This window comes from Trichomycterus rosablanca, chromosome 12, assembly GCF_030014385.1.
Source record: "Trichomycterus rosablanca isolate fTriRos1 chromosome 12, fTriRos1.hap1, whole genome shotgun sequence".
Lineage (NCBI taxonomy): Eukaryota > Metazoa > Chordata > Actinopteri > Siluriformes > Trichomycteridae > Trichomycterus > Trichomycterus rosablanca.
In genome coordinates, this window is record NC_085999.1 from 37,780,369 (window position 1) to 37,800,049 (window position 19,681).

Consider the following 19,681-nt stretch of genomic DNA (forward strand, 5'->3'; position numbering starts at 1 on the left):
ACAGATGTGATGTGTGTTTGTGAGTGGAGTGGTTTTCTCTCTCACACAGATGTGATGTGTGTTTGTGAGTGGAGTGGTTTTCTCTCTCTCACAGATGTGATGTGTGTTTGTGAGTGGAGTGGTTTTCTCTCTCACACAGATGTGATGTGTGTTTGTGAGTGGAGTGGTTTTCTCTCTCACATAGATGTGATGTGTGTTTGTGAGTGGAGTGGTTTTCTCTCTCTCACAGATGTGATGTGTGTTTGTGAGTGGAGTGGTTTTCTCTCTCACACAGATGTGATGTGTGTTTGTGAGTGGAGTGGTTTTCTCTCTCTCACAGATGTGATGTGTGTTTGTGAGTGGAGTGGTTTTCTCTCTCTCACAGATGTGATGTGTGTTTGTGAGTGGAGTGGTTTTCTCTCTCACACAGATGTGATGTGTGTTTGTGAGTGGAGTGGTTTTCTCTCTCACACAGATGTGATGTGATGTGTGTTTGTGAGTGGAGTGGTTTTCTCTCTCTCACAGATGTGATGTGCTTTTGTGAGTGGAGTGGTTTTCTCTCTCTCACAGATGTGATGTGTGTTTGTGAGTGGAGTGGTTTTCTCTCTCTCACAGATGTGATGTGTGTTTGTGAGTGGAGTGGTTTTCTCTCTCTCACAGATGTGATGTGTGTTTGTGAGTGGAGTGGTTTTCTCTCTCTCACAGATGTGATGTGTGTTTGTGAGTGGAGTGGTTTTCTCTCTCACACAGATGTGATGTGTGTTTGTGAGTGGAGTGGTTTTCTCTCTCTCACAGATGTGATGTGTGTTTGTGAGTGGAGTGGTTTTCTCTCTCACACAGATGTGATGTGTGTTTGTGAGTGGAGTGGTTTTCTCTCTCACACAGATGTGATGTGTGTTTGTGAGTGGAGTGGTTTTCTCTCTCTCACAGATGTGATGTGTGTTTGTGAGTGGAGTGGTTTTCTCTCTCACACAGATGTGATGTGTGTTTGTGAGTGGAGTGGTTTTCTCTCTCACACAGATGTGATGTGTGTTTGTGAGTGGAGTGGTTTTCTCTCTCTCACAGATGTGATGTGTGTTTGTGAGTGGAGTGGTTTTCTCTCTCTCACAGATGTGATGTGTGTTTGTGAGTGGAGTGGTTTTCTCTCTCACACAGATGTGATGTGTGTTTGTGAGTGGAGTGGTTTTCTCTCTCTCACAGATGTGATGTGTGTTTGTGAGTGGAGTGGTTTTCTCTCTCACACAGATGTGATGTGTGTTTGTGAGTGGAGTGGTTTTCTCTCTCTCACAGATGTGATGTGTGTTTGTGAGTGGAGTGGTTTTCTCTCTCTCACAGATGTGATGTGTGTTTGTGAGTGGAGTGGTTTTCTCTCTCACACAGATGTGATGTGTGTTTGTGAGTGGAGTGGTTTTCTCTCTCACACAGATGTGATGTGTGTTTGTGAGTGGAGTGGTTTTCTCTCACACAGATGTGATGTGTGTTTGTGAGTGGAGTGGTTTTCTCTCTCACAGATGTGATGTGTGTTTGTGAGTGGAGTGGTTTTCTCTCTCTCACAGATGTGATGTGCGTTTGTGAGTGGAGTGGTTTTCTCTCTCACACAGATGTGATGTGTGTTTGTGAGTGGAGTGGTTTTCTCTCTCTCACAGATGTGATGTGTGTTTGTGAGTGGAGTGGTTTTCTCTCTCACACAGATGTGATGTGTGTTTGTGAGTGGAGTGGTTTTCTCTCTCACACAGATGTGATGTGTGTTTGTGAGTGGAGTGGTTTTCTCTCTCACACAGATGTGATGTGTGTTTGTGAGTGGAGTGGTTTTCTCTCTCACAGATGTGATGTGTGTTTGTGAGTGGAGTGGTTTTCTCTCTCTCACAGATGTGATGTGTGTTTGTGAGTGGAGTGGTTTTCTCTCTCACACAGATGTGATGTGTGTTTGTGAGTGGAGTGGTTTTCTCTCTCTCACAGATGTGATGTGTGTTTGTGAGTGGAGTGGTTTTCTCTCTCACACAGATGTGATGTGTGTTTGTGAGTGGAGTGGTTTTCTCTCTCACACAGATGTGATGTGTGTTTGTGAGTGGAGTGGTTTTCTCTCTCTCACAGATGTGATGTGTGTTTGTGAGTGGAGTGGTTTTCTCTCTCACACAGATGTGATGTGTGTTTGTGAGTGGAGTGGTTTTCTCTCTCACATAGATGTGATGTGTGTTTGTGAGTGGAGTGGTTTTCTCTCTCACACAGATGTGATGTGTGTTTGTGAGTGGAGTGGTTTTCTCTCTCTCACAGATGTGATGTGTGTTTGTGAGTGGAGTGGTTTTCTCTCTCACACAGATGTGATGTGTGTTTGTGAGTGGAGTGGTTTTCTCTCACACACAGATGTGATGTGTGTTTGTGAGTGGAGTGGTTTTCTCTCTCACACAGATGTGATGTGTGTTTGTGAGTGGAGTGGTTTTCTCTCTCACACAGATGTGATGTGTGTTTGTGAGTGGAGTGGTTTTCTCTCTCACAGATGTGATGTGTGTTTGTGAGTGGAGTGGTTTTCTCTCTCTCACAGATGTGATGTGCGTTTGTGAGTGGAGTGGTTTTCTCTCTCACACAGATGTGATGTGTGTTTGTGAGTGGAGTGGTTTTCTCTCTCACACAGATGTGATGTGATGTGTGTTTGTGAGTGGAGTGGTTTTCTCTCTCTCACAGATGTGATGTGTGTTTGTGAGTGGAGTGGTTTTCTCTCTCACAGATGTGATGTGTGTTTGTGAGTGGAGTGGTTTTCTCTCTCTCACAGATGTGATGTGTGTTTGTGAGTGGAGTGGTTTTCTCTCTCACACAGATGTGATGTGATGTGTGTTTGTGAGTGGAGTGGTTTTCTCTCTCTCACAGATGTGATGTGTGTTTGTGAGTGGAGTGGTTTTCTCTCTCACACAGATGTGATGTGTGTTTGTGAGTGGAGTGGTTTTCTCTCTCTCACAGATGTGATGTGTGTTTGTGAGTGGAGTGGTTTTCTCTCTCACACAGATGTGATGTGTGTTTGTGAGTGGAGTGGTTTTCTCTCACACACAGATGTGATGTGTGTTTGTGAGTGGAGTGGTTTTCTCTCTCACACAGATGTGATGTGTGTTTGTGAGTGGAGTGGTTTTCTCTCACACACAGATGTGATGTGTGTTTGTGAGTGGAGTGGTTTTCTCTCTCACACAGATGTGATGTGTGTTTGTGAGTGGAGTGGTTTTCTCTCTCACACAGATGTGATGTGTGTTTGTGAGTGGAGTGGTTTTCTCTCTCACACAGATGTGATGTGTGTTTGTGAGTGGAGTGGTTTTCTCTCTCACAGATGTGATGTGTGTTTGTGAGTGGAGTGGTTTTCTCTCTCTCACAGATGTGATGTGCGTTTGTGAGTGGAGTGGTTTTCTCTCTCACACAGATGTGATGTGTGTTTGTGAGTGGAGTGGTTTTCTCTCTCACACAGATGTGATGTGATGTGTGTTTGTGAGTGGAGTGGTTTTCTCTCTCTCACAGATGTGATGTGTGTTTGTGAGTGGAGTGGTTTTCTCTCTCACAGATGTGATGTGTGTTTGTGAGTGGAGTGGTTTTCTCTCTCTCACAGATGTGATGTGTGTTTGTGAGTGGAGTGGTTTTCTCTCTCACACAGATGTGATGTGATGTGTGTTTGTGAGTGGAGTGGTTTTCTCTCTCTCACAGATGTGATGTGTGTTTGTGAGTGGAGTGGTTTTCTCTCTCACATAGATGTGATGTGTGTTTGTGAGTGGAGTGGTTTTCTCTCTCACACAGATGTGATGTGTGTTTGTGAGTGGAGTGGTTTTCTCTCTCTCACAGATGTGATGTGTGTTTGTGAGTGGAGTGGTTTTCTCTCTCACACAGATGTGATGTGTGTTTGTGAGTGGAGTGGTTTTCTCTCACACACAGATGTGATGTGTGTTTGTGAGTGGAGTGGTTTTCTCTCTCACACAGATGTGATGTGTGTTTGTGAGTGGAGTGGTTTTCTCTCTCACACAGATGTGATGTGATGTGTGTTTGTGAGTGGAGTGGTTTTCTCTCTCTCACAGATGTGATGTGTGTTTGTGAGTGGAGTGGTTTTCTCTCTCACAGATGTGATGTGTGTTTGTGAGTGGAGTGGTTTTCTCTCTCTCACAGATGTGATGTGTGTTTGTGAGTGGAGTGGTTTTCTCTCTCACACAGATGTGATGTGTGTTTGTGAGTGGAGTGGTTTTCTCTCACACACAGATGTGATGTGTGTTTGTGAGTGGAGTGGTTTTCTCTCACACACAGATGTGATGTGTGTTTGTGAGTGGAGTGGTTTTCTCTCTCACACAGATGTGATGTGTGTTTGTGAGTGGAGTGGTTTTCTCTCTCACACAGATGTGATGTGTGTTTGTGAGTGGAGTGGTTTTCTCTCTCTCACAGATGTGATGTGTGTTTGTGAGTGGAGTGGTTTTCTCTCTCACACAGATGTGATGTGTGTTTGTGAGTGGAGTGGTTTTCTCTCTCTCACAGATGTGATGTGTGTTTGTGAGTGGAGTGGTTTTCTCTCTCTCACAGATGTGATGTGCGTTTGTGAGTGGAGTGGTTTTCTCTCTCTCACAGATGTGATGTGTGTTTGTGAGTGGAGTGGTTTTCTCTCTCTCACAGATGTGATGTGCGTTTGTGAGTGGAGTGGTTTTCTCTCTCACACAGATGTGATGTGTGTTTGTGAGTGGAGTGGTTTTCTCTCTCACACAGATGTGATGTGATGTGTGTTTGTGAGTGGAGTGGTTTTCTCTCTCTCACAGATGTGATGTGTGTTTGTGAGTGGAGTGGTTTTCTCTCTCACAGATGTGATGTGTGTTTGTGAGTGGAGTGGTTTTCTCTCTCTCACAGATGTGATGTGTGTTTGTGAGTGGAGTGGTTTTCTCTCTCACACAGATGTGATGTGATGTGTGTTTGTGAGTGGAGTGGTTTTCTCTCTCTCACAGATGTGATGTGTGTTTGTGAGTGGAGTGGTTTTCTCTCACACACAGATGTGATGTGTGTTTGTGAGTGGAGTGGTTTTCTCTCTCACACAGATGTGATGTGTGTTTGTGAGTGGAGTGGTTTTCTCTCTCACATAGATGTGATGTGTGTTTGTGAGTGGAGTGGTTTTCTCTCTCTCACAGATGTGATGTGTGTTTGTGAGTGGAGTGGTTTTCTCTCTCACACAGATGTGATGTGTGTTTGTGAGTGGAGTGGTTTTCTCTCTCACACAGATGTGATGTGTGTTTGTGAGTGGAGTGGTTTTCTCTCTCACAGATGTGATGTGTGTTTGTGAGTGGAGTGGTTTTCTCTCTCACACAGATGTGATGTGTGTTTGTGAGTGGAGTGGTTTTCTCTCTCTCACAGATGTGATGTGTGTTTGTGAGTGGAGTGGTTTTCTCTCTCTCACAGATGTGATGTGTGTTTGTGAGTGGAGTGGTTTTCTCTCTCACACAGATGTGATGTGTGTTTGTGAGTGGAGTGGTTTTCTCTCTCACACAGATGTGATGTGTGTTTGTGAGTGGAGTGGTTTTCTCTCTCACACAGATGTGATGTGTGTTTGTGAGTGGAGTGGTTTTCTCTCTCACATAGATGTGATGTGTGTTTGTGAGTGGAGTGGTTTTCTCTCTCTCACAGATGTGATGTGTGTTTGTGAGTGGAGTGGTTTTCTCTCTCACACAGATGTGATGTGTGTTTGTGAGTGGAGTGGTTTTCTCTCTCACATAGATGTGATGTGTGTTTGTGAGTGGAGTGGTTTTCTCTCTCTCACAGATGTGATGTGTGTTTGTGAGTGGAGTGGTTTTCTCTCTCTCACAGATGTGATGTGTGTTTGTGAGTGGAGTGGTTTTCTCTCTCACACAGATGTGATGTGTGTTTGTGAGTGGAGTGGTTTTCTCTCTCTCACAGATGTGATGTGTGTTTGTGAGTGGAGTGGTTTTCTCTCTGCTGTGATTTCTCTCGCTCTCTCACACAGATGTCGACTCTTCATAGTGATACTAATTATTACTGAACCATAGAGCTCTGATTGTGTTGGACTGAAGTGGTGGCATGCAATCATCTCACAGCTGATTAAAATGCATTCTGGGTAATAGATAATATAGTTTATTGCAATTTAATGTTTTTTTTCTAATGAACCGTTGGGTGGAATATAATGTAGAACTGGCTTTTTTTATTTGATTTTGGGCTGGAGTTGGATTACCACAACATACTCGTCAAACCAAAGCAACATCTTTATGGACATTGGCCACAAACATGGTGGAACAGAAAATGCTCTGCCACAACATTGGAAGCATAGAACTGATTTCATACCGTTCACATTGGGTGTGGCTGAAACGTGTAGGGTGTCTACGTACTTTTGGCAATATAGTGTTGTGAATGGTTCACATGGTGGTTTTGAATGGCCAGTGGTAGCAGTGCGAAGCCACAGATGGGCTTGCTGTAGGGAGGGCACTGCTACGTCCTGTTGGCAGGGTTGGCACAGTGGAAGTGTGGGCACACACTCACAATACACGCCGCTCGCTTTAATCAGTAATTAAGCCGCTACAATCGAGCTGATTACTGCAGTGAAGAGTGATTACTATGATTAGAGCTTGAAGAGGAGATCGAGGGAGTCGCTACCATCCGCCGCTTCATCATTTTCACTTCAGTCAATGAGCCGAAGCTCGCGAGCACATTTTACCTGCAGAATCACACGTATCTCATGGATGGGACGATGCTAGTGGCAGCTCAGTGGGCGCCGATTCAAGCCCATCACTGCCGAGTTGAAACAGTCGGGCCCCTGAGCTAGGCCCTTAATCCTTAATCTTTTGGTTGATCTTACTTTGAGTCTAAATATTTGGGTAAAAATAAGCTGTATTTAATTAATAATCTACTGCTGTTGTGATCACCTCAACTGTTTGGTAAAGGTCATTAAAAATTAATTGGTTGTTGTTGGTATAATTTCTTTTCTTGGTGAGACCTTGAAAGAGTTAATCCTAAACTGACTGCTCACAGTTGTAAGACACTTTGGATAAAATAAAAGTATCTGCTAAATACCCTAAACGTAAATTAGTAGATGGATCGTGACTAAGTGGAGGGACGGTAGGTATAAGGTGTGGTCAGTGCCCTACAGCTTCCTGTGTCCTGTCACGTTAGTGTGGTGTTCAGAGCGGCTTTAGTGACACCTCGTTCCATACAGTCCTAGCATGGACGCTGGATGCTGCTGTGTTTCCTCACGTTCACGTCAGTGAGAATTTTCTAAATCTGGATGCGGAGTGGCATAAAGATCCAGACGAAGCTGCTGTGCGTCACGTGACTGGAGTTCTGAGACAAAGAACTGAAAATGCTTCCCGTGTCTGTTAAATCACATGTACGGGAGTGTTTTGGCTTCCCTGTAACTGGAAAAAAAAATCGTCACAGTATGTACGAGAGCCATATGACCACGAGCACACACAGCCATACGTCCAGTATGGTCACATATTTAAAAACAGCATCACCGTAGTGTGACCGGGACAGAACCAGGAGTCGAGATACAACCACAAGTCGACTCAACAACAAACCACAATTGAGGTTTTTTTTTAAACAATTTTTATACATTAAACTTATTGAACGTTGTTTTCATTTAAGATTTAACAGTGTAAGCAGAAGTTCCACGCTTTAAATTTTCTTAACGTCCTTTAAGGATTAAAAATAGGAAAGCAAAGTTAATTGTTTTTTTTCTAATTCTTTAAGAATTGAACAACAAACACGTATTGGGTTTTATTTTGATTATTTTTATACATGAAACATCTTGAATGTTGTTTTTATTTAGGAGCGTAGGCAGAAGTTCCACACTTAAGTTTTCTTAAAATTCTTTATGGATTAATTCATGAAAAGCAAAGTTCATTGTTTTTTTTGTTTTTTTTTGCTGACCTGAAACACGATCCAATCCGTGAGATTCATGATTCGTTCCACCCTTAGTTCACACGTTAATCAATAATTAGGAGGGTGTCCACATACTTTTGGTCGTAGCATTATGTGTGCATGTGTGTGTGTTTGCTGGTGGTCATATTGTACATATTGTGGTCTTTTTTTGCAGCACTGGGCACAGATGGCTAGCTGGAGGGAGGGCACTGTTACTTCCTGTTGGCAGGGTTGAGATGAGGAAGCGTGGGCACACACTCGGTGCATGATGCCGATCCCTACTTTGTTGCCGTAACAGCCTCAGCTGCTCTGGAAAGACTTTCCAAAGGATTTTGGCTAGCGTATGTGGGAACTTGTGTCCAATTATTAGTGAGGTCAGACACCAGTGTTGGACAAGAAGGCCTGGCTCACAGTTTACATCCCAGTTCATCCCACTGGTGTTTAATCTGTGCACTTTATTGATCATGCTGTGTGCACAAGGGTGCAGTCATGCTGGAACGTAACAGGTCCTCTTGTTTTGTAGTATTGATTTGTTAGTGTTAGGTGTGAGCTGGGTCGTTTTGTCTACATACTTTTGGCCGTAACATTTCTGTAAGTCTTTGTGTTTTTGTGGTGCATGTTGTTGTTTTGTCCTTGCAGTGTGAAATCGGTTGTTTTTGTTTATGATGCAGCACCTCGTTCTTTTCCTCTCTGTTTCTTCTCGCTCTCCGTTTTCCCGTGTTGACCCTGGTTCATTAGCTGGACAATCTGGACCAAAATTATTTTGATCCCCAATTATGCAACAGCTACAGTGTGAAGACGGAGCTGCACTTTGTCACAGAATCTTAAAACACAAACAATTACAAAAAATCTACTGCATGAAGGTTCATCCCCCGTTTAAGCATCTCTCTCTCATGAGGACAAACAGCCGTCCTGTTAGGAGAAAAGAGAGACGCTGCACTTTACAAGGATCATATAGATCTGCCTGCCACAATATGAGGGACAGTGAGTGACCCTCTCTAAACACAGTGTGCGCACACACACACACACATGCGAGAAAAAGTCCTTTTTGTTCTACATGATCTCTTTAATGTAATTTGTTAATTATTATTATTTTTCTCATTTCTTTTCCTTCTCTTTTGATGTATGTTCCTTGTTTGATAATACTTTTTAATAATAATTGAATATGATCATGCCAGCAAAGCGTACTGAATTAAATGTGAAAAGTCACCCCATGGACTGTTTTGCTATCGGGTATCGTGTAGACTTTAATGTCATGTAGAATGTCGAATGTTAACGGTGCATCTCAAAGATCCTGAACTTCACCCAAGTGGTAAAATCTTGGTTTAGTATGGTATGCAAGTTCATTTACTGGAGATCAACTGACACTCAAGAATTAATGCATAATCAGTTACCACTTAGAACGTGTACATATGCTTAGAGCATGATTGCCAGTAGTCATATTCCAATATTTGAAGAATACCGCTACAATAGAACGTTACTGGATGTGTATGTGTAGGGATGGGGCAGTTGTAGGCAGGCTAGTAAGCAGAAGGTTGCTGGTTCAGACCCCACCAGGTTGCCGCTGTTGGGCCCTTGAGCAAGGCCCTTAACCCTCAATTGTTTAGACAGTATACTGTAAGTTGCTTTGGATAAATGCCGAAAATGTAAACGTAAAAATGTAAATGTATGTGATAAGAAGTGTGTCAATTACATTGTATGATGTCCAAAACCCAGTTCTAGCTGATGTAGACCTGTTGCTGTTGTAGCTATGAAACCTGTTAACGGTGGAATCTTCCACTGTACTACGAGGACACTGATGGGAGTATAAAGAGTGATTATTTTCTTTCTGTGTTTCTGTGTGAGACTGTCGGTGCGATCCTTCTCTGCAGACAAGATTACAACTCTTTTCTACTCATAATCCAGTCTCAGAGGTACTTAATTAAGGGTTTTCCACCAAAATTGCAAGGGTTCAAACTGTGGGAAAGCGTGGTTGTGATGCTAATGTGTAAAGCAACAGCACTTTGCAAAACATTTAACTAGACCAGCTGCTTTTTTTTTTTTACCCTCGTGTAGTTTTAACACTCGGTATGCGCCCCCTCGTCCTAATGGGCAAAATTGACCCGCTTTTACCTTTACTGGTATTCTTTGGGTCACTTTCTTTCAACCTCCCAAAAACACACACTAGGTGAATTGTCTGCTCTGTATCTCTGGGAGACTCTGGATCTACCTCAGCCTTGACCAATGAAAGCTCTGGGCTTTTTAAAATCAGTACCGGGCTACTTTTAAATGCATTTCTAAAAAAATTTAATAAACAAGCAACTTGCAGCACAACTTTGCTTTAAAGGACGATTTATTGTCTGCCAGCGTATAAATACACATGATTAAATTTCCTGATTTATAGGAAACATTGAGCTGGAGGTGTTTTTCTTTTCCTAGCTTCTATTTTTGGCCGGTGTCATACACACCTGTGTGAGAAAATCCCAGAGCTAGCAGGTGATTTATGAGAACCATTTTCAACATAATTTGACCAATTTCTTACGCTGAAATGACCCATTCTTCAGGAAGAATAGATTCACTGGCATGTTGAGTTTCCATCAACCAACAAAGATTTAAAAGGCCAACTCTTACTGTATCCAAGGAAATTGCCCATTCAGTCGAAGAAGGAGAAAAAGAATAATGGACAGTGCAGGAGCCTGGTGGTAACAGAAGCAAGCCAGCAGGCAGTGCCACTGCTCAGACTGCCAGGATCTGCTCAGAATGTTTGGCATCAGGCAAAGAAAGTGGTAACAAGCAGCAAATAGATCCAGGGAACCTGGGTTCGATCCTTGCTGCCTTGTTTCCACCGTGTACGCTGCTTTTATTTGCCACTAGGTGTCCTGTTTATGGTTTTTCAGATCCACTGCAACCCTGACCAGGACTGAGTAGTTAGTAAAAATAAAAAAGGGAATGAATGTAAACTATCTAGTCACAAGTATGTGGACACCTGACCTTGAGCTTGTTGGACATCAAATTCCAAAACCATTAGCATTAATAGAAATGTGGCCTTGTGGAGTGTGATTTTGGAGTGTGGCTGTGGCCTTCGTGCCCATTTAGTTAAAAGAGCTTATGTAGCCGCTCAGGTGGCACAGCGGTAAAGTACGCTAGTGCACCAGAGTTGGGTTTCTAGACACATCGTATCGAAACTCGGCTCTGCCTTTCCGGCTGGGTTGGGCGGCAGTATGAACAACGTTTGGCTGTTGTTCATGGGTTTAGCGGGTAGAGTCGGAGCATTGGTTCTCATAACTGGTACAACTGCGGCCCCTGCTGGTTGACTGATGGCGCCTGCACAGGGCTGAGGAATAACATTGAGGGGAGTGTGACCCTCCGTGCGCAGTGTCTCTCGGTGTATGAACTCGGCTCGTGCGGGTGTAAAATGCAAGTCTGTACCGATTGCGTGCCGGAGGGGGCGCAATTCGGTTGAGTGGCGTCCTCAGTCAGCGGCAAGGGGTTGAACCAGTATAGAGGACATAATCAGGGTAATTGGATATGACTAGAATGGGGATAAAAATTGGGGGAAAAAAGTGGGGGAAAAAAAAAGAGCTTATGTAAAAGAACTGTTTTTTCAGAAGCCCTGACAGTGGATGTTCCAGTTTATTAACTTTGCTTTGTGCACAGTCGAACAGTCATGCTTGAACAGGAAAGGTATTCCCCAAACTGTTGTCCCAAAGTTGGAAGATATTAATTTATATTTAGCAGGCACTTTTATTCATCAGGACTTAGAATTGTGACAGAATCCAGTGCTAGCAATTGAGGGTTAAGGACCCTGCTCAGGAGTCCAACAGTGGACTGAACGTTGATGGGGCTTGAACCAGCGACCTTCTGATCACTAATCCAGTGCTAAATTACATAGGTATTTTCTACAACTGACATTATACACCACTTAGCACTCAGTTACTGAAACACCAGAACTTGATCTTTTGGATGGGTGTCCACAAATCTTTGGACATGAAACGTTGGGTTGGTGTTCCAAGTGTGGTACAGTTTCAGCGTTAAAACTCTAAAACACAAATGGAGCTCTAAATAAAGACTAAAACAACTGCCAACAAATTTTAACACCAAACTCTGGCATTTATTTTCCTCTCCAGAGTTTCCAGCCATTGTGTTAATTGGTGTGAGATGAGCAGGTGTAGTGGACGTTTAATGGTACATGCCTCCCACTCAGAAGATCTTATTCAGATGCATGGCACAGTTCACGTGGAATTGGCACCACGTGTCGAGTCGAGGAGAAGCGCCATTAATCTCTGTAAAGCCTCCGAGACTCTGAGGATAAAGGATTTTGTGAACCAGACAGGAATGAGTGTGAATGTTCTTCTTTTCTCTTAAAGGTGAAATCATTACAGAAGCTGAGCTGTGAGTCCCGGTGCTTGTGTATTGTTTGGTTACGTTATCACTAGATTAATACAGCATGTTAATAATGAACTAATAACCAACAGAGACGCCATTGTTTAACTACAGGTTTCAGTTCAGAAGGTGTAAAAATGTAGAGCCAGCAGGTGTAATGAAACAGTTAAATAAAGGAAATTATATTCTTCCAACTAATGCAGCAACAGTTTAGGGAAGGCCCTTTCCTGTTCCTGTATGTCTGTATTCCTGTGCACAAAGCAAGCTCTATAAACCCATGTCCAGGATTTAGTGCCCAGCCATGCAGATGATCTTTTAACTGAATGGGCACAAATTCCCACAGACATACTTCATAGGATAAGTGACTGAAAACAGATAGAGCTGAAAAAGATCGAATCCATCTCGCACTATTTTAATAGAATTTGTTTTTAAAATGGGATGTCAGGGCGGCACGGTGGCTCAGTGGGTAGCCCTGTCTCCTCACAGCAAGAAGTTCCCGGGTTCGATCCCCAGGCAGGGCGGTTTGGACCCTTTCTGTGTGGTCTGCATGTTCTCCCCGTGTCTGTGTGGGTTTCCTCCGGGAGCTCCGGCTTCCTTCCAGAGACGTAGACGGAGATACAAAATTGTTCATGACTGTGTTCGACATTAAACTTGTGAACTGATGAATCTTGTGTAACGAGTAAATACCTGCTCTGTCATGACTGTAACTGAAGTGTGTAAAACATGACGTTAAAATCCTAATAAATAAATAAATAAATAAATAAAATGGGGTGTCCAACAAGCACATGATCAGGTGTCCAAATACTTTTGGCCTTGTAGTGTTTTTGTGTGTTTGGCCATTTAGCATCATGTTCCAGTATAACTGTAAAACGTTGCTACACTAATGTTAGAAAAAGCTTGAAGATGGTCTGATTTTATTAGCATGTTTAGCTAGTCCTTGTAACTCGATGTGCTCATAGCGACGCAATCAACACATCACCTCAGTTTAGGTTGCTCTAAATGAACAGTGAGCAGTGATTTGGGCAGCGTGAGGGTAGGGGTACAGCTGCTAGGTCTGTAGAACAAAATGGAAAGTCCATTCTGAGCCCATGAGGTCTCTGGAGCCGCTCGCAGTCGGCCAGCTCGGCAGGCTTTTGGACATCCAGCGGGTCATCAGGGATGCTTAGCATTTCCTCAGGAAACCAGACTGAATGTTTCGAATTTTCAGAAACTCTGTGTGTAGCGTCAGTGGTGGGGTAGTGGGCACAACGCTGACATAAAAACAGCAAATAAAAACACTGAGGGGCTGGACAGAGAGAAGAAGAGAGAGTGGAGGAGTGAGAGCTGAGGGTGGAGCAGTAACCAGACTGCAGGCAGGGAATTAAGCCAGCACTCACACAGCCTTCATAGCTCTCGCAGCACCCCGAGAGACGAGCAGCGGGCAGAACGGACAGTCAGTGGATGGCTGGAATGAGGGCCGTTATGCTGAAGAGGTGAACTTTAGTTGGTACCCAGTGTCTCCACTGTGTGACCTTCAGGGTAAGATTATGTCCTGATTTTCTGTAGTTTTAATGTGATACATTAAGAAATGTAACATGAGGTGTTTCAGTCTGGCTTCTTGTCAAGGGCCAGATGTTTTCTAACAAGCTGTGTGTTTAAAAGACGGTACAAATCCATGTGAATTTGTGTCTGGCTGTATGGTTCTATACCACATATTTCTGCTCTTGGCTGGTGGGCTCGTCTATTAGGATGCGATGCTTGGGTCTGACTTTGGCAAATTGCGAAGCCCACGCCTGATTGGCCAAATGCAAGTTACGCAAGTTTTGCCTTGTCTTGTGGCCATCATGGACAGCACTAAACTGGCAGAATTCTTTATTAAAATGAATAGAATGCAGCTGGACAAAGTTGCAAGTTGGCATCTATACTCAGAGGTGGAAAGTAACGAGTTACATTTACTCGCGTTACTGTCATTGAGTAGTTTTTTTTGTGTTCTTGTACTTTTTAAAGTAGATTTTACAGCCTGTAATTTTACTTTTACTTAAGTATGTTTTGTATTAAGAATTGTAATTCGCTACATTTTAAATAAGATCCGTTACTGAGTAAAAAACGCTAAAAAAATCTCGTCCGGGAAACTGCTGCATCGAATTCTGCGATGGGGAGTCGGATCTTTTAGCTCGGTTCCTTTTAAAGAGCCGTGTGTATATATATAATGACTCCCAGAAACACGACTCGGTTCCTTTATTTCAGTTTAAAGGGCCGTTTAATAGAATCGAATCATTTTACGACACATCACTAGTGGTTATACAGTTTGAAAAAGTTTTATGTGACTAAAATTACACATGACACATTCCTAAATGTTTTAAATGTTGTATCAACATGTTTTTTCTATTATATTTTAATTAAAAACAACTATTGTGAGATTTATATCCACTTGTCCTGTTTGCATTACACAGGAGAGACCCCCCCCCCACCCTGCTGTTAAACAAGTAACTAAGTAACGTTTACTCTGAGTACATTTTAAATGAGTTACTTTTTACTTGAGTAGATTTTTAGACTAGTAACTTTACTCGTACTTAAGTAAAAATTCATTAAAGTAATAGTACTTTTACTTGAGTACAATATTTTAGTACTCTTTCCACCTCTGTATATACTGTATATACTGTATATATTTACTACTGTATACTGCATGCATGTGGAATTGTGTTAATTTAATGAGCTTGAATTACGGTTAATCCGAGTAAATTGCTCTTAGATTATATAATTTAGGATGCACCAAGAGAACAAAGTCAGTTCTAAAGTGGCTCTAGTGCACATCAAGCACTTTGATTTGTGTGGTGAAGTGTGTGGCTTACAGATCAGGGTCAAACATGCCTGCTCGTCTCATATAGCCATGATGTCTAGTAAAATGTCTGGTCTGTAAAGTGAGAGTTCTCAGTTTCACTTCTAATGATGCGTCTCTGAAATGACTGGCAATTTGAAAAATCTATAGGTGGTGTAGCGGTAAATTACGCTAGCCCACTAGTGCTGGGAGCCGGGGTTTAAATCCCCAGCCAGTCAAGTGTCTACATACGGACATGATTGGCTGTGTCTGGGGGATGGAGGTGGCCAAGGCCTAATGGTGGACTGGAGTCCCTTCGCTGCACTGCGCCCAGTGTTTCCGGGGAAACCAGACCCACCACAGTCCTGACCAGGATTATGTGGTGGTAAGCCATGAAAATGAAATGGAAAAAAGAGATTTACAGAGATTTATATTGGCACTTTTCGTACCTATCACTTCATCCCAGTCAGGGTCGCTGTGGGTGGGTTTGGTGATGCCAGGAAACACCGGGCACCGTGTTCACCTTTTGCATGTATTTGGGAGAAGAGAGGAAACTTAAGTACCAGTTTCAAGCCTGAATGCACTCTAGACACGGCACCACACACTTACCCATTTATACTCACTCCAGTCTAAATGCAATTTCAAATAACCAATCCACTTACTCACTTGTAAAACAAAGTACATTTGGGATACCCATCCTGACATGAGAAGATTGTTAAACAGACAGCAGCTGGGGGAGGAGGTTACATCCAAGTTGCTGGATCTTTGCAACGCAAATCCTACCCGGTGCACCTCTATGCAGCCCATCCAAAAATATGTTCAGGAAAATAAACATTAGAGGTGTTAAACTGTTGTAACATTGTGCTTGTACTCTCAAATGCTCTTTTGACTAAATGAGCACAAATCCCAGACACTCCAAAATCTTGGAAGAAGTCTTACCAGTAGTTTGCGGGCTGGTTTGTTTGTGTTTAATTAATTAAGTCATGGTCAGTGGTTTTTGGAATGGAAGTTTTAACAAGCTCGAATTCAGGTGTCCACATACTTTTGGCCATACTGTATTTTTTCCTCTAAAAAGGCTACGAATTGTGATACGAACGTTTCGGCACTGTACAGCCTAAACCAGCCTAAAATAATTGTTTTGTTTTCATGCTAGAAAGCCTCAGTACACAGCAGGAAAATAAAATAATGCAATAAATCGAGCATTCAGGTCTCAAACGCTCCCTCCAACCGTCCTTTTTTATCGGGAAATCCAAGATCAGATCAATCAAATTGTTTAAAAGTGAATAACAACCTCCGTATAATCAGGTTAATTAGCTTAAGTAAGCATTGTGCAGGGTGATTAATTTTAATATCTAATTTGCTTTCAGTTTCCCTGCACACAAAGCTTCTGTGATCAGATGATTAATTCTGTCGTCTGGATGGTGCGTTGTTGGCAGTGCCCATAATCAAGATCGGGGGTGTGTTGCTTCTCTGCTGCTTCTCCACTTTAGAAACATCAGCATCATTCTGATTAGCTACACCAGCACATGACTGCAGAGGCTTTTCAGCATCCAGTGATTAGAACTTCAGCTCTGAGTCGTTTGACCCTCTTGTGTTCCCACAGGAGCTCCAGTTTGAGAGGCTGACCAGGGAGCTGGAGGTGGAGCGACAGATTGTGGCCAATCAGCTGGAACGATGCAGACTAGGGGCGGAGTCACCAGAGGTTGCAAGTTGCAGGTAGAGAACACACACACACACACACACACTCACACACACACACACACGTCTTAACCCACAAATACAGAGACAGTCACACAGTGAGCATGACTATAGTTCTGTCCCCCTGTCTGCCAGACGTCCTCCTCCAGTAAGTTCTTTTCTTTACCCTGCTGTACTGATTATTTCATTTAAAGTATTTTATTTTATATTTAAATATTTTTAAATATTTTATTTTCTATTTTTTAAATATTTTGTATGCAAGTACTGTATTTTATATTTTAATAGTTAATGTTTTATATCAAAGGATTTTATTTAACAATTAAATATTTAATCTTTTATATTCGAATATTTTAATGTTTAATATTTTATGTCCAAGTACTAATTTATATTTAAATATTTAATGTTTTATATCCAAGTATTTTATTGCATATTTAGATATTTAGTATTTTATATCCGAATATTTTATTTTATTTTGGAATATTTAATATATGTGTTTAATATTTTACATCCAAGTAGTTCATTTTATTTTTAAATGTTTATTGTTTTATATTCAGTGGTTTTATTTAATGTTTAAATATTTAATATTTTATATTTAAATATTCTATATTTAAATGTTTATTATTTTATGTCCAAATACTTTATTTTATTTTTAAATATTTAATGTTTTATATCCAATTGCTTTATTTAATATTTAAATATTTTTTTAATTTATATCAAAATATTTTATTTCATATTTAAATATTTTTATTATTCCATATTTAAATATTTCATTTTATTTTATTTATTCAAAGTATTTTTATTTACATATTTTATTGTTTGTGTATTTTATATGTAAGATTTGATGTTAATTTCTAGTTTTCTATTTTATTTGTAAGTTTTTTTTTTATCAGAACTGTGACTATTAGATTTACAGATGAAATATTTAGACGGCTTTGTTTACTCTCGTTAAGCTCGGATGCTTTTCTGCCGTTTCCTCGTGCTCACAGCTCAGCTGCTTTTACAAACTTTCCTCGTTTCTAATCAATCACGCCAGTCGACTGTAACCCACACCAGCACTGAGCGCTCCAAAGCAGTGACCCAAACAGAAGCACGTTAAAAGAAACGAGCTCCTCCTGATGCAGGTTCATGTTCATCTGCTCAGACTTGCAGCTGCGCTCACACCAGTCTGTCATTAGTACGACTGCACAGAACAAATGAGCTGCGTCTGAATTCTGTAAAATAGCTGGTGAGGTTTCGTCTCCTCACACCTGAGAGTGCACCTCCCGTCTTCATGCCTGAATGCTCCACCTCTCTTTCTACATCAAACACACACACACACACACACACACACACACACCCGTGTAGCTCTGCAGTTTATTTTGGTGTGTCTGGAACAGAATCTAAATGATTTAAACGTCTAGTGCTAAAGGATCTGCATCTAATCCTAAGTTCTTTAAACTGCTGGTTTGCAGATTTTGAGTGTGTGTGGTATTTATTATTCTGTATTATGCTGCAGTGCTAATTTCCACCTTCAAATATTTTCAAACTGCTGACTTTTAATTGTAGCAGCAGCATTTAAACACAGTGCAACGTGCCTGTCTCACCTTTTTTACATCCTAAAATCACAGCACAGTCTGCTCAGTTTATAAAATGTTGATGGTAGGATTTTGACCGAAGTGACTACTAGTTGAACTACAGCAGAATTGATGCACGCTAGTCATTGGTGAGCAGTAAAGATCATGTCTAGGGTGATCAAGATGTTCTTGATGATCTTCAGTCCTATAATCAAATTATTTTTTATTGTTTTAATAAGTTGGTTTCATTTTGCTTTCTAGATTTTTCCACCTTTCTGTAAAACGCTGAATTATTGACGTTGTACTTTTTAATACGATACATTTGATTTTCATCAACCGCTTTGTCTCGGTCAGGGTCATGGTGGGTCTATTGGGCGCGAGGCAGGCACACCCTGGATGTGGCGCCAGTCCATCACAGGGCTTCAGCCATCATCCCAGGGTCTCAGCTGTGGTGGACTATCATAAGACCACTGCGCCATCTGAACGCTTTATAACCCATTTAAAGATTGCTTGGTCAATTTCAGTAGTGCTGCTAGTGCTTGCAGGGAGACTGCATAAGAAAACTGTGCCTACCTTCTAGTAGAAGAGTGTGTGAGGTTGTCTGAGCTGTTAATGTAGCGACTCTGACCAGGATGAAGCAGTGGTGAAAAAAAATGAAATAAATGTCTTGATAGTCCTAATAAACGTCTGTGACACTGGTTTACTGTATATGCAATGTACTTTCCCTACTTACAGACTAGTTATAAATGACAGTGTTTGCTTCAGTTTATAGGAAACAGGCAGCATTAAGCCTTAAGAATTACTCAAGTGTCCAATACAGTGTGGTGTTATCTCTGTGTTCACATAACATCCTGTTTCACTGAACGTATCGTGAGCATTAAGCGAGAGGAGTAAACGAGGTGAATTATGTTGTGTATTAAAAGCACTACTCTAGTCTAGGTGTGTAAAGTACGTAGAAAGACAAACACTGATATGAGGCACTTATCTCACCCTGGATATTATTACTTTCAATCTTGTTTTGGTCTGTAGCTGCAACCTGCACACAGTGAAACTGATCTGTGTTTCCACTCAGTCAGAGGTCTGCATGTAAGATCCCGCCGAGGTTAAGGCCTGTGGGCTGGTCAGATACCCTGAGGCTTAAATATGAACAAATTATTACGGCAAATCAATTATTACTTTATCTTCAGTAACCACTTTATGCAGATCTGGGTCACGGTGGGTCCAGCGGTACTTAAAAACACCGCAACAACGCAGGATCTGAACAATTCGCTTCACATGGAGGAGAACCAATCTGAACTGGACATGAAAAGCACATGACACGCTCTTCACACACAGTGATTAACACTGAGGGCTCCAGGATGTTGGGATGTCATCACTCACACGAATTGCTGTGTCGTTTTGCCTCCCATGTTTCTAATAATGA

The 19,681-nt window shown here is 41.8% G+C and overlaps 1 protein-coding gene across 6 annotated transcripts in view; it reads left to right on the top strand.

The window, feature by feature from the left end:
* Window positions 1-19,681, top strand: part of LOC134324454 (plakophilin-4-like) — a 122,887-nt gene that overhangs the window by 41,124 nt on the left and 62,082 nt on the right. For all 6 annotated transcript variants that reach the window (XM_063006306.1, XM_063006305.1, XM_063006309.1 and 3 more), the window contains one exon: window positions 16,611-16,723. In XM_063006306.1, the coding sequence (XP_062862376.1) occupies window positions 16,611-16,723 (113 nt within the window). The remainder of the gene's footprint in view (window positions 1-16,610; window positions 16,724-19,681) is intronic.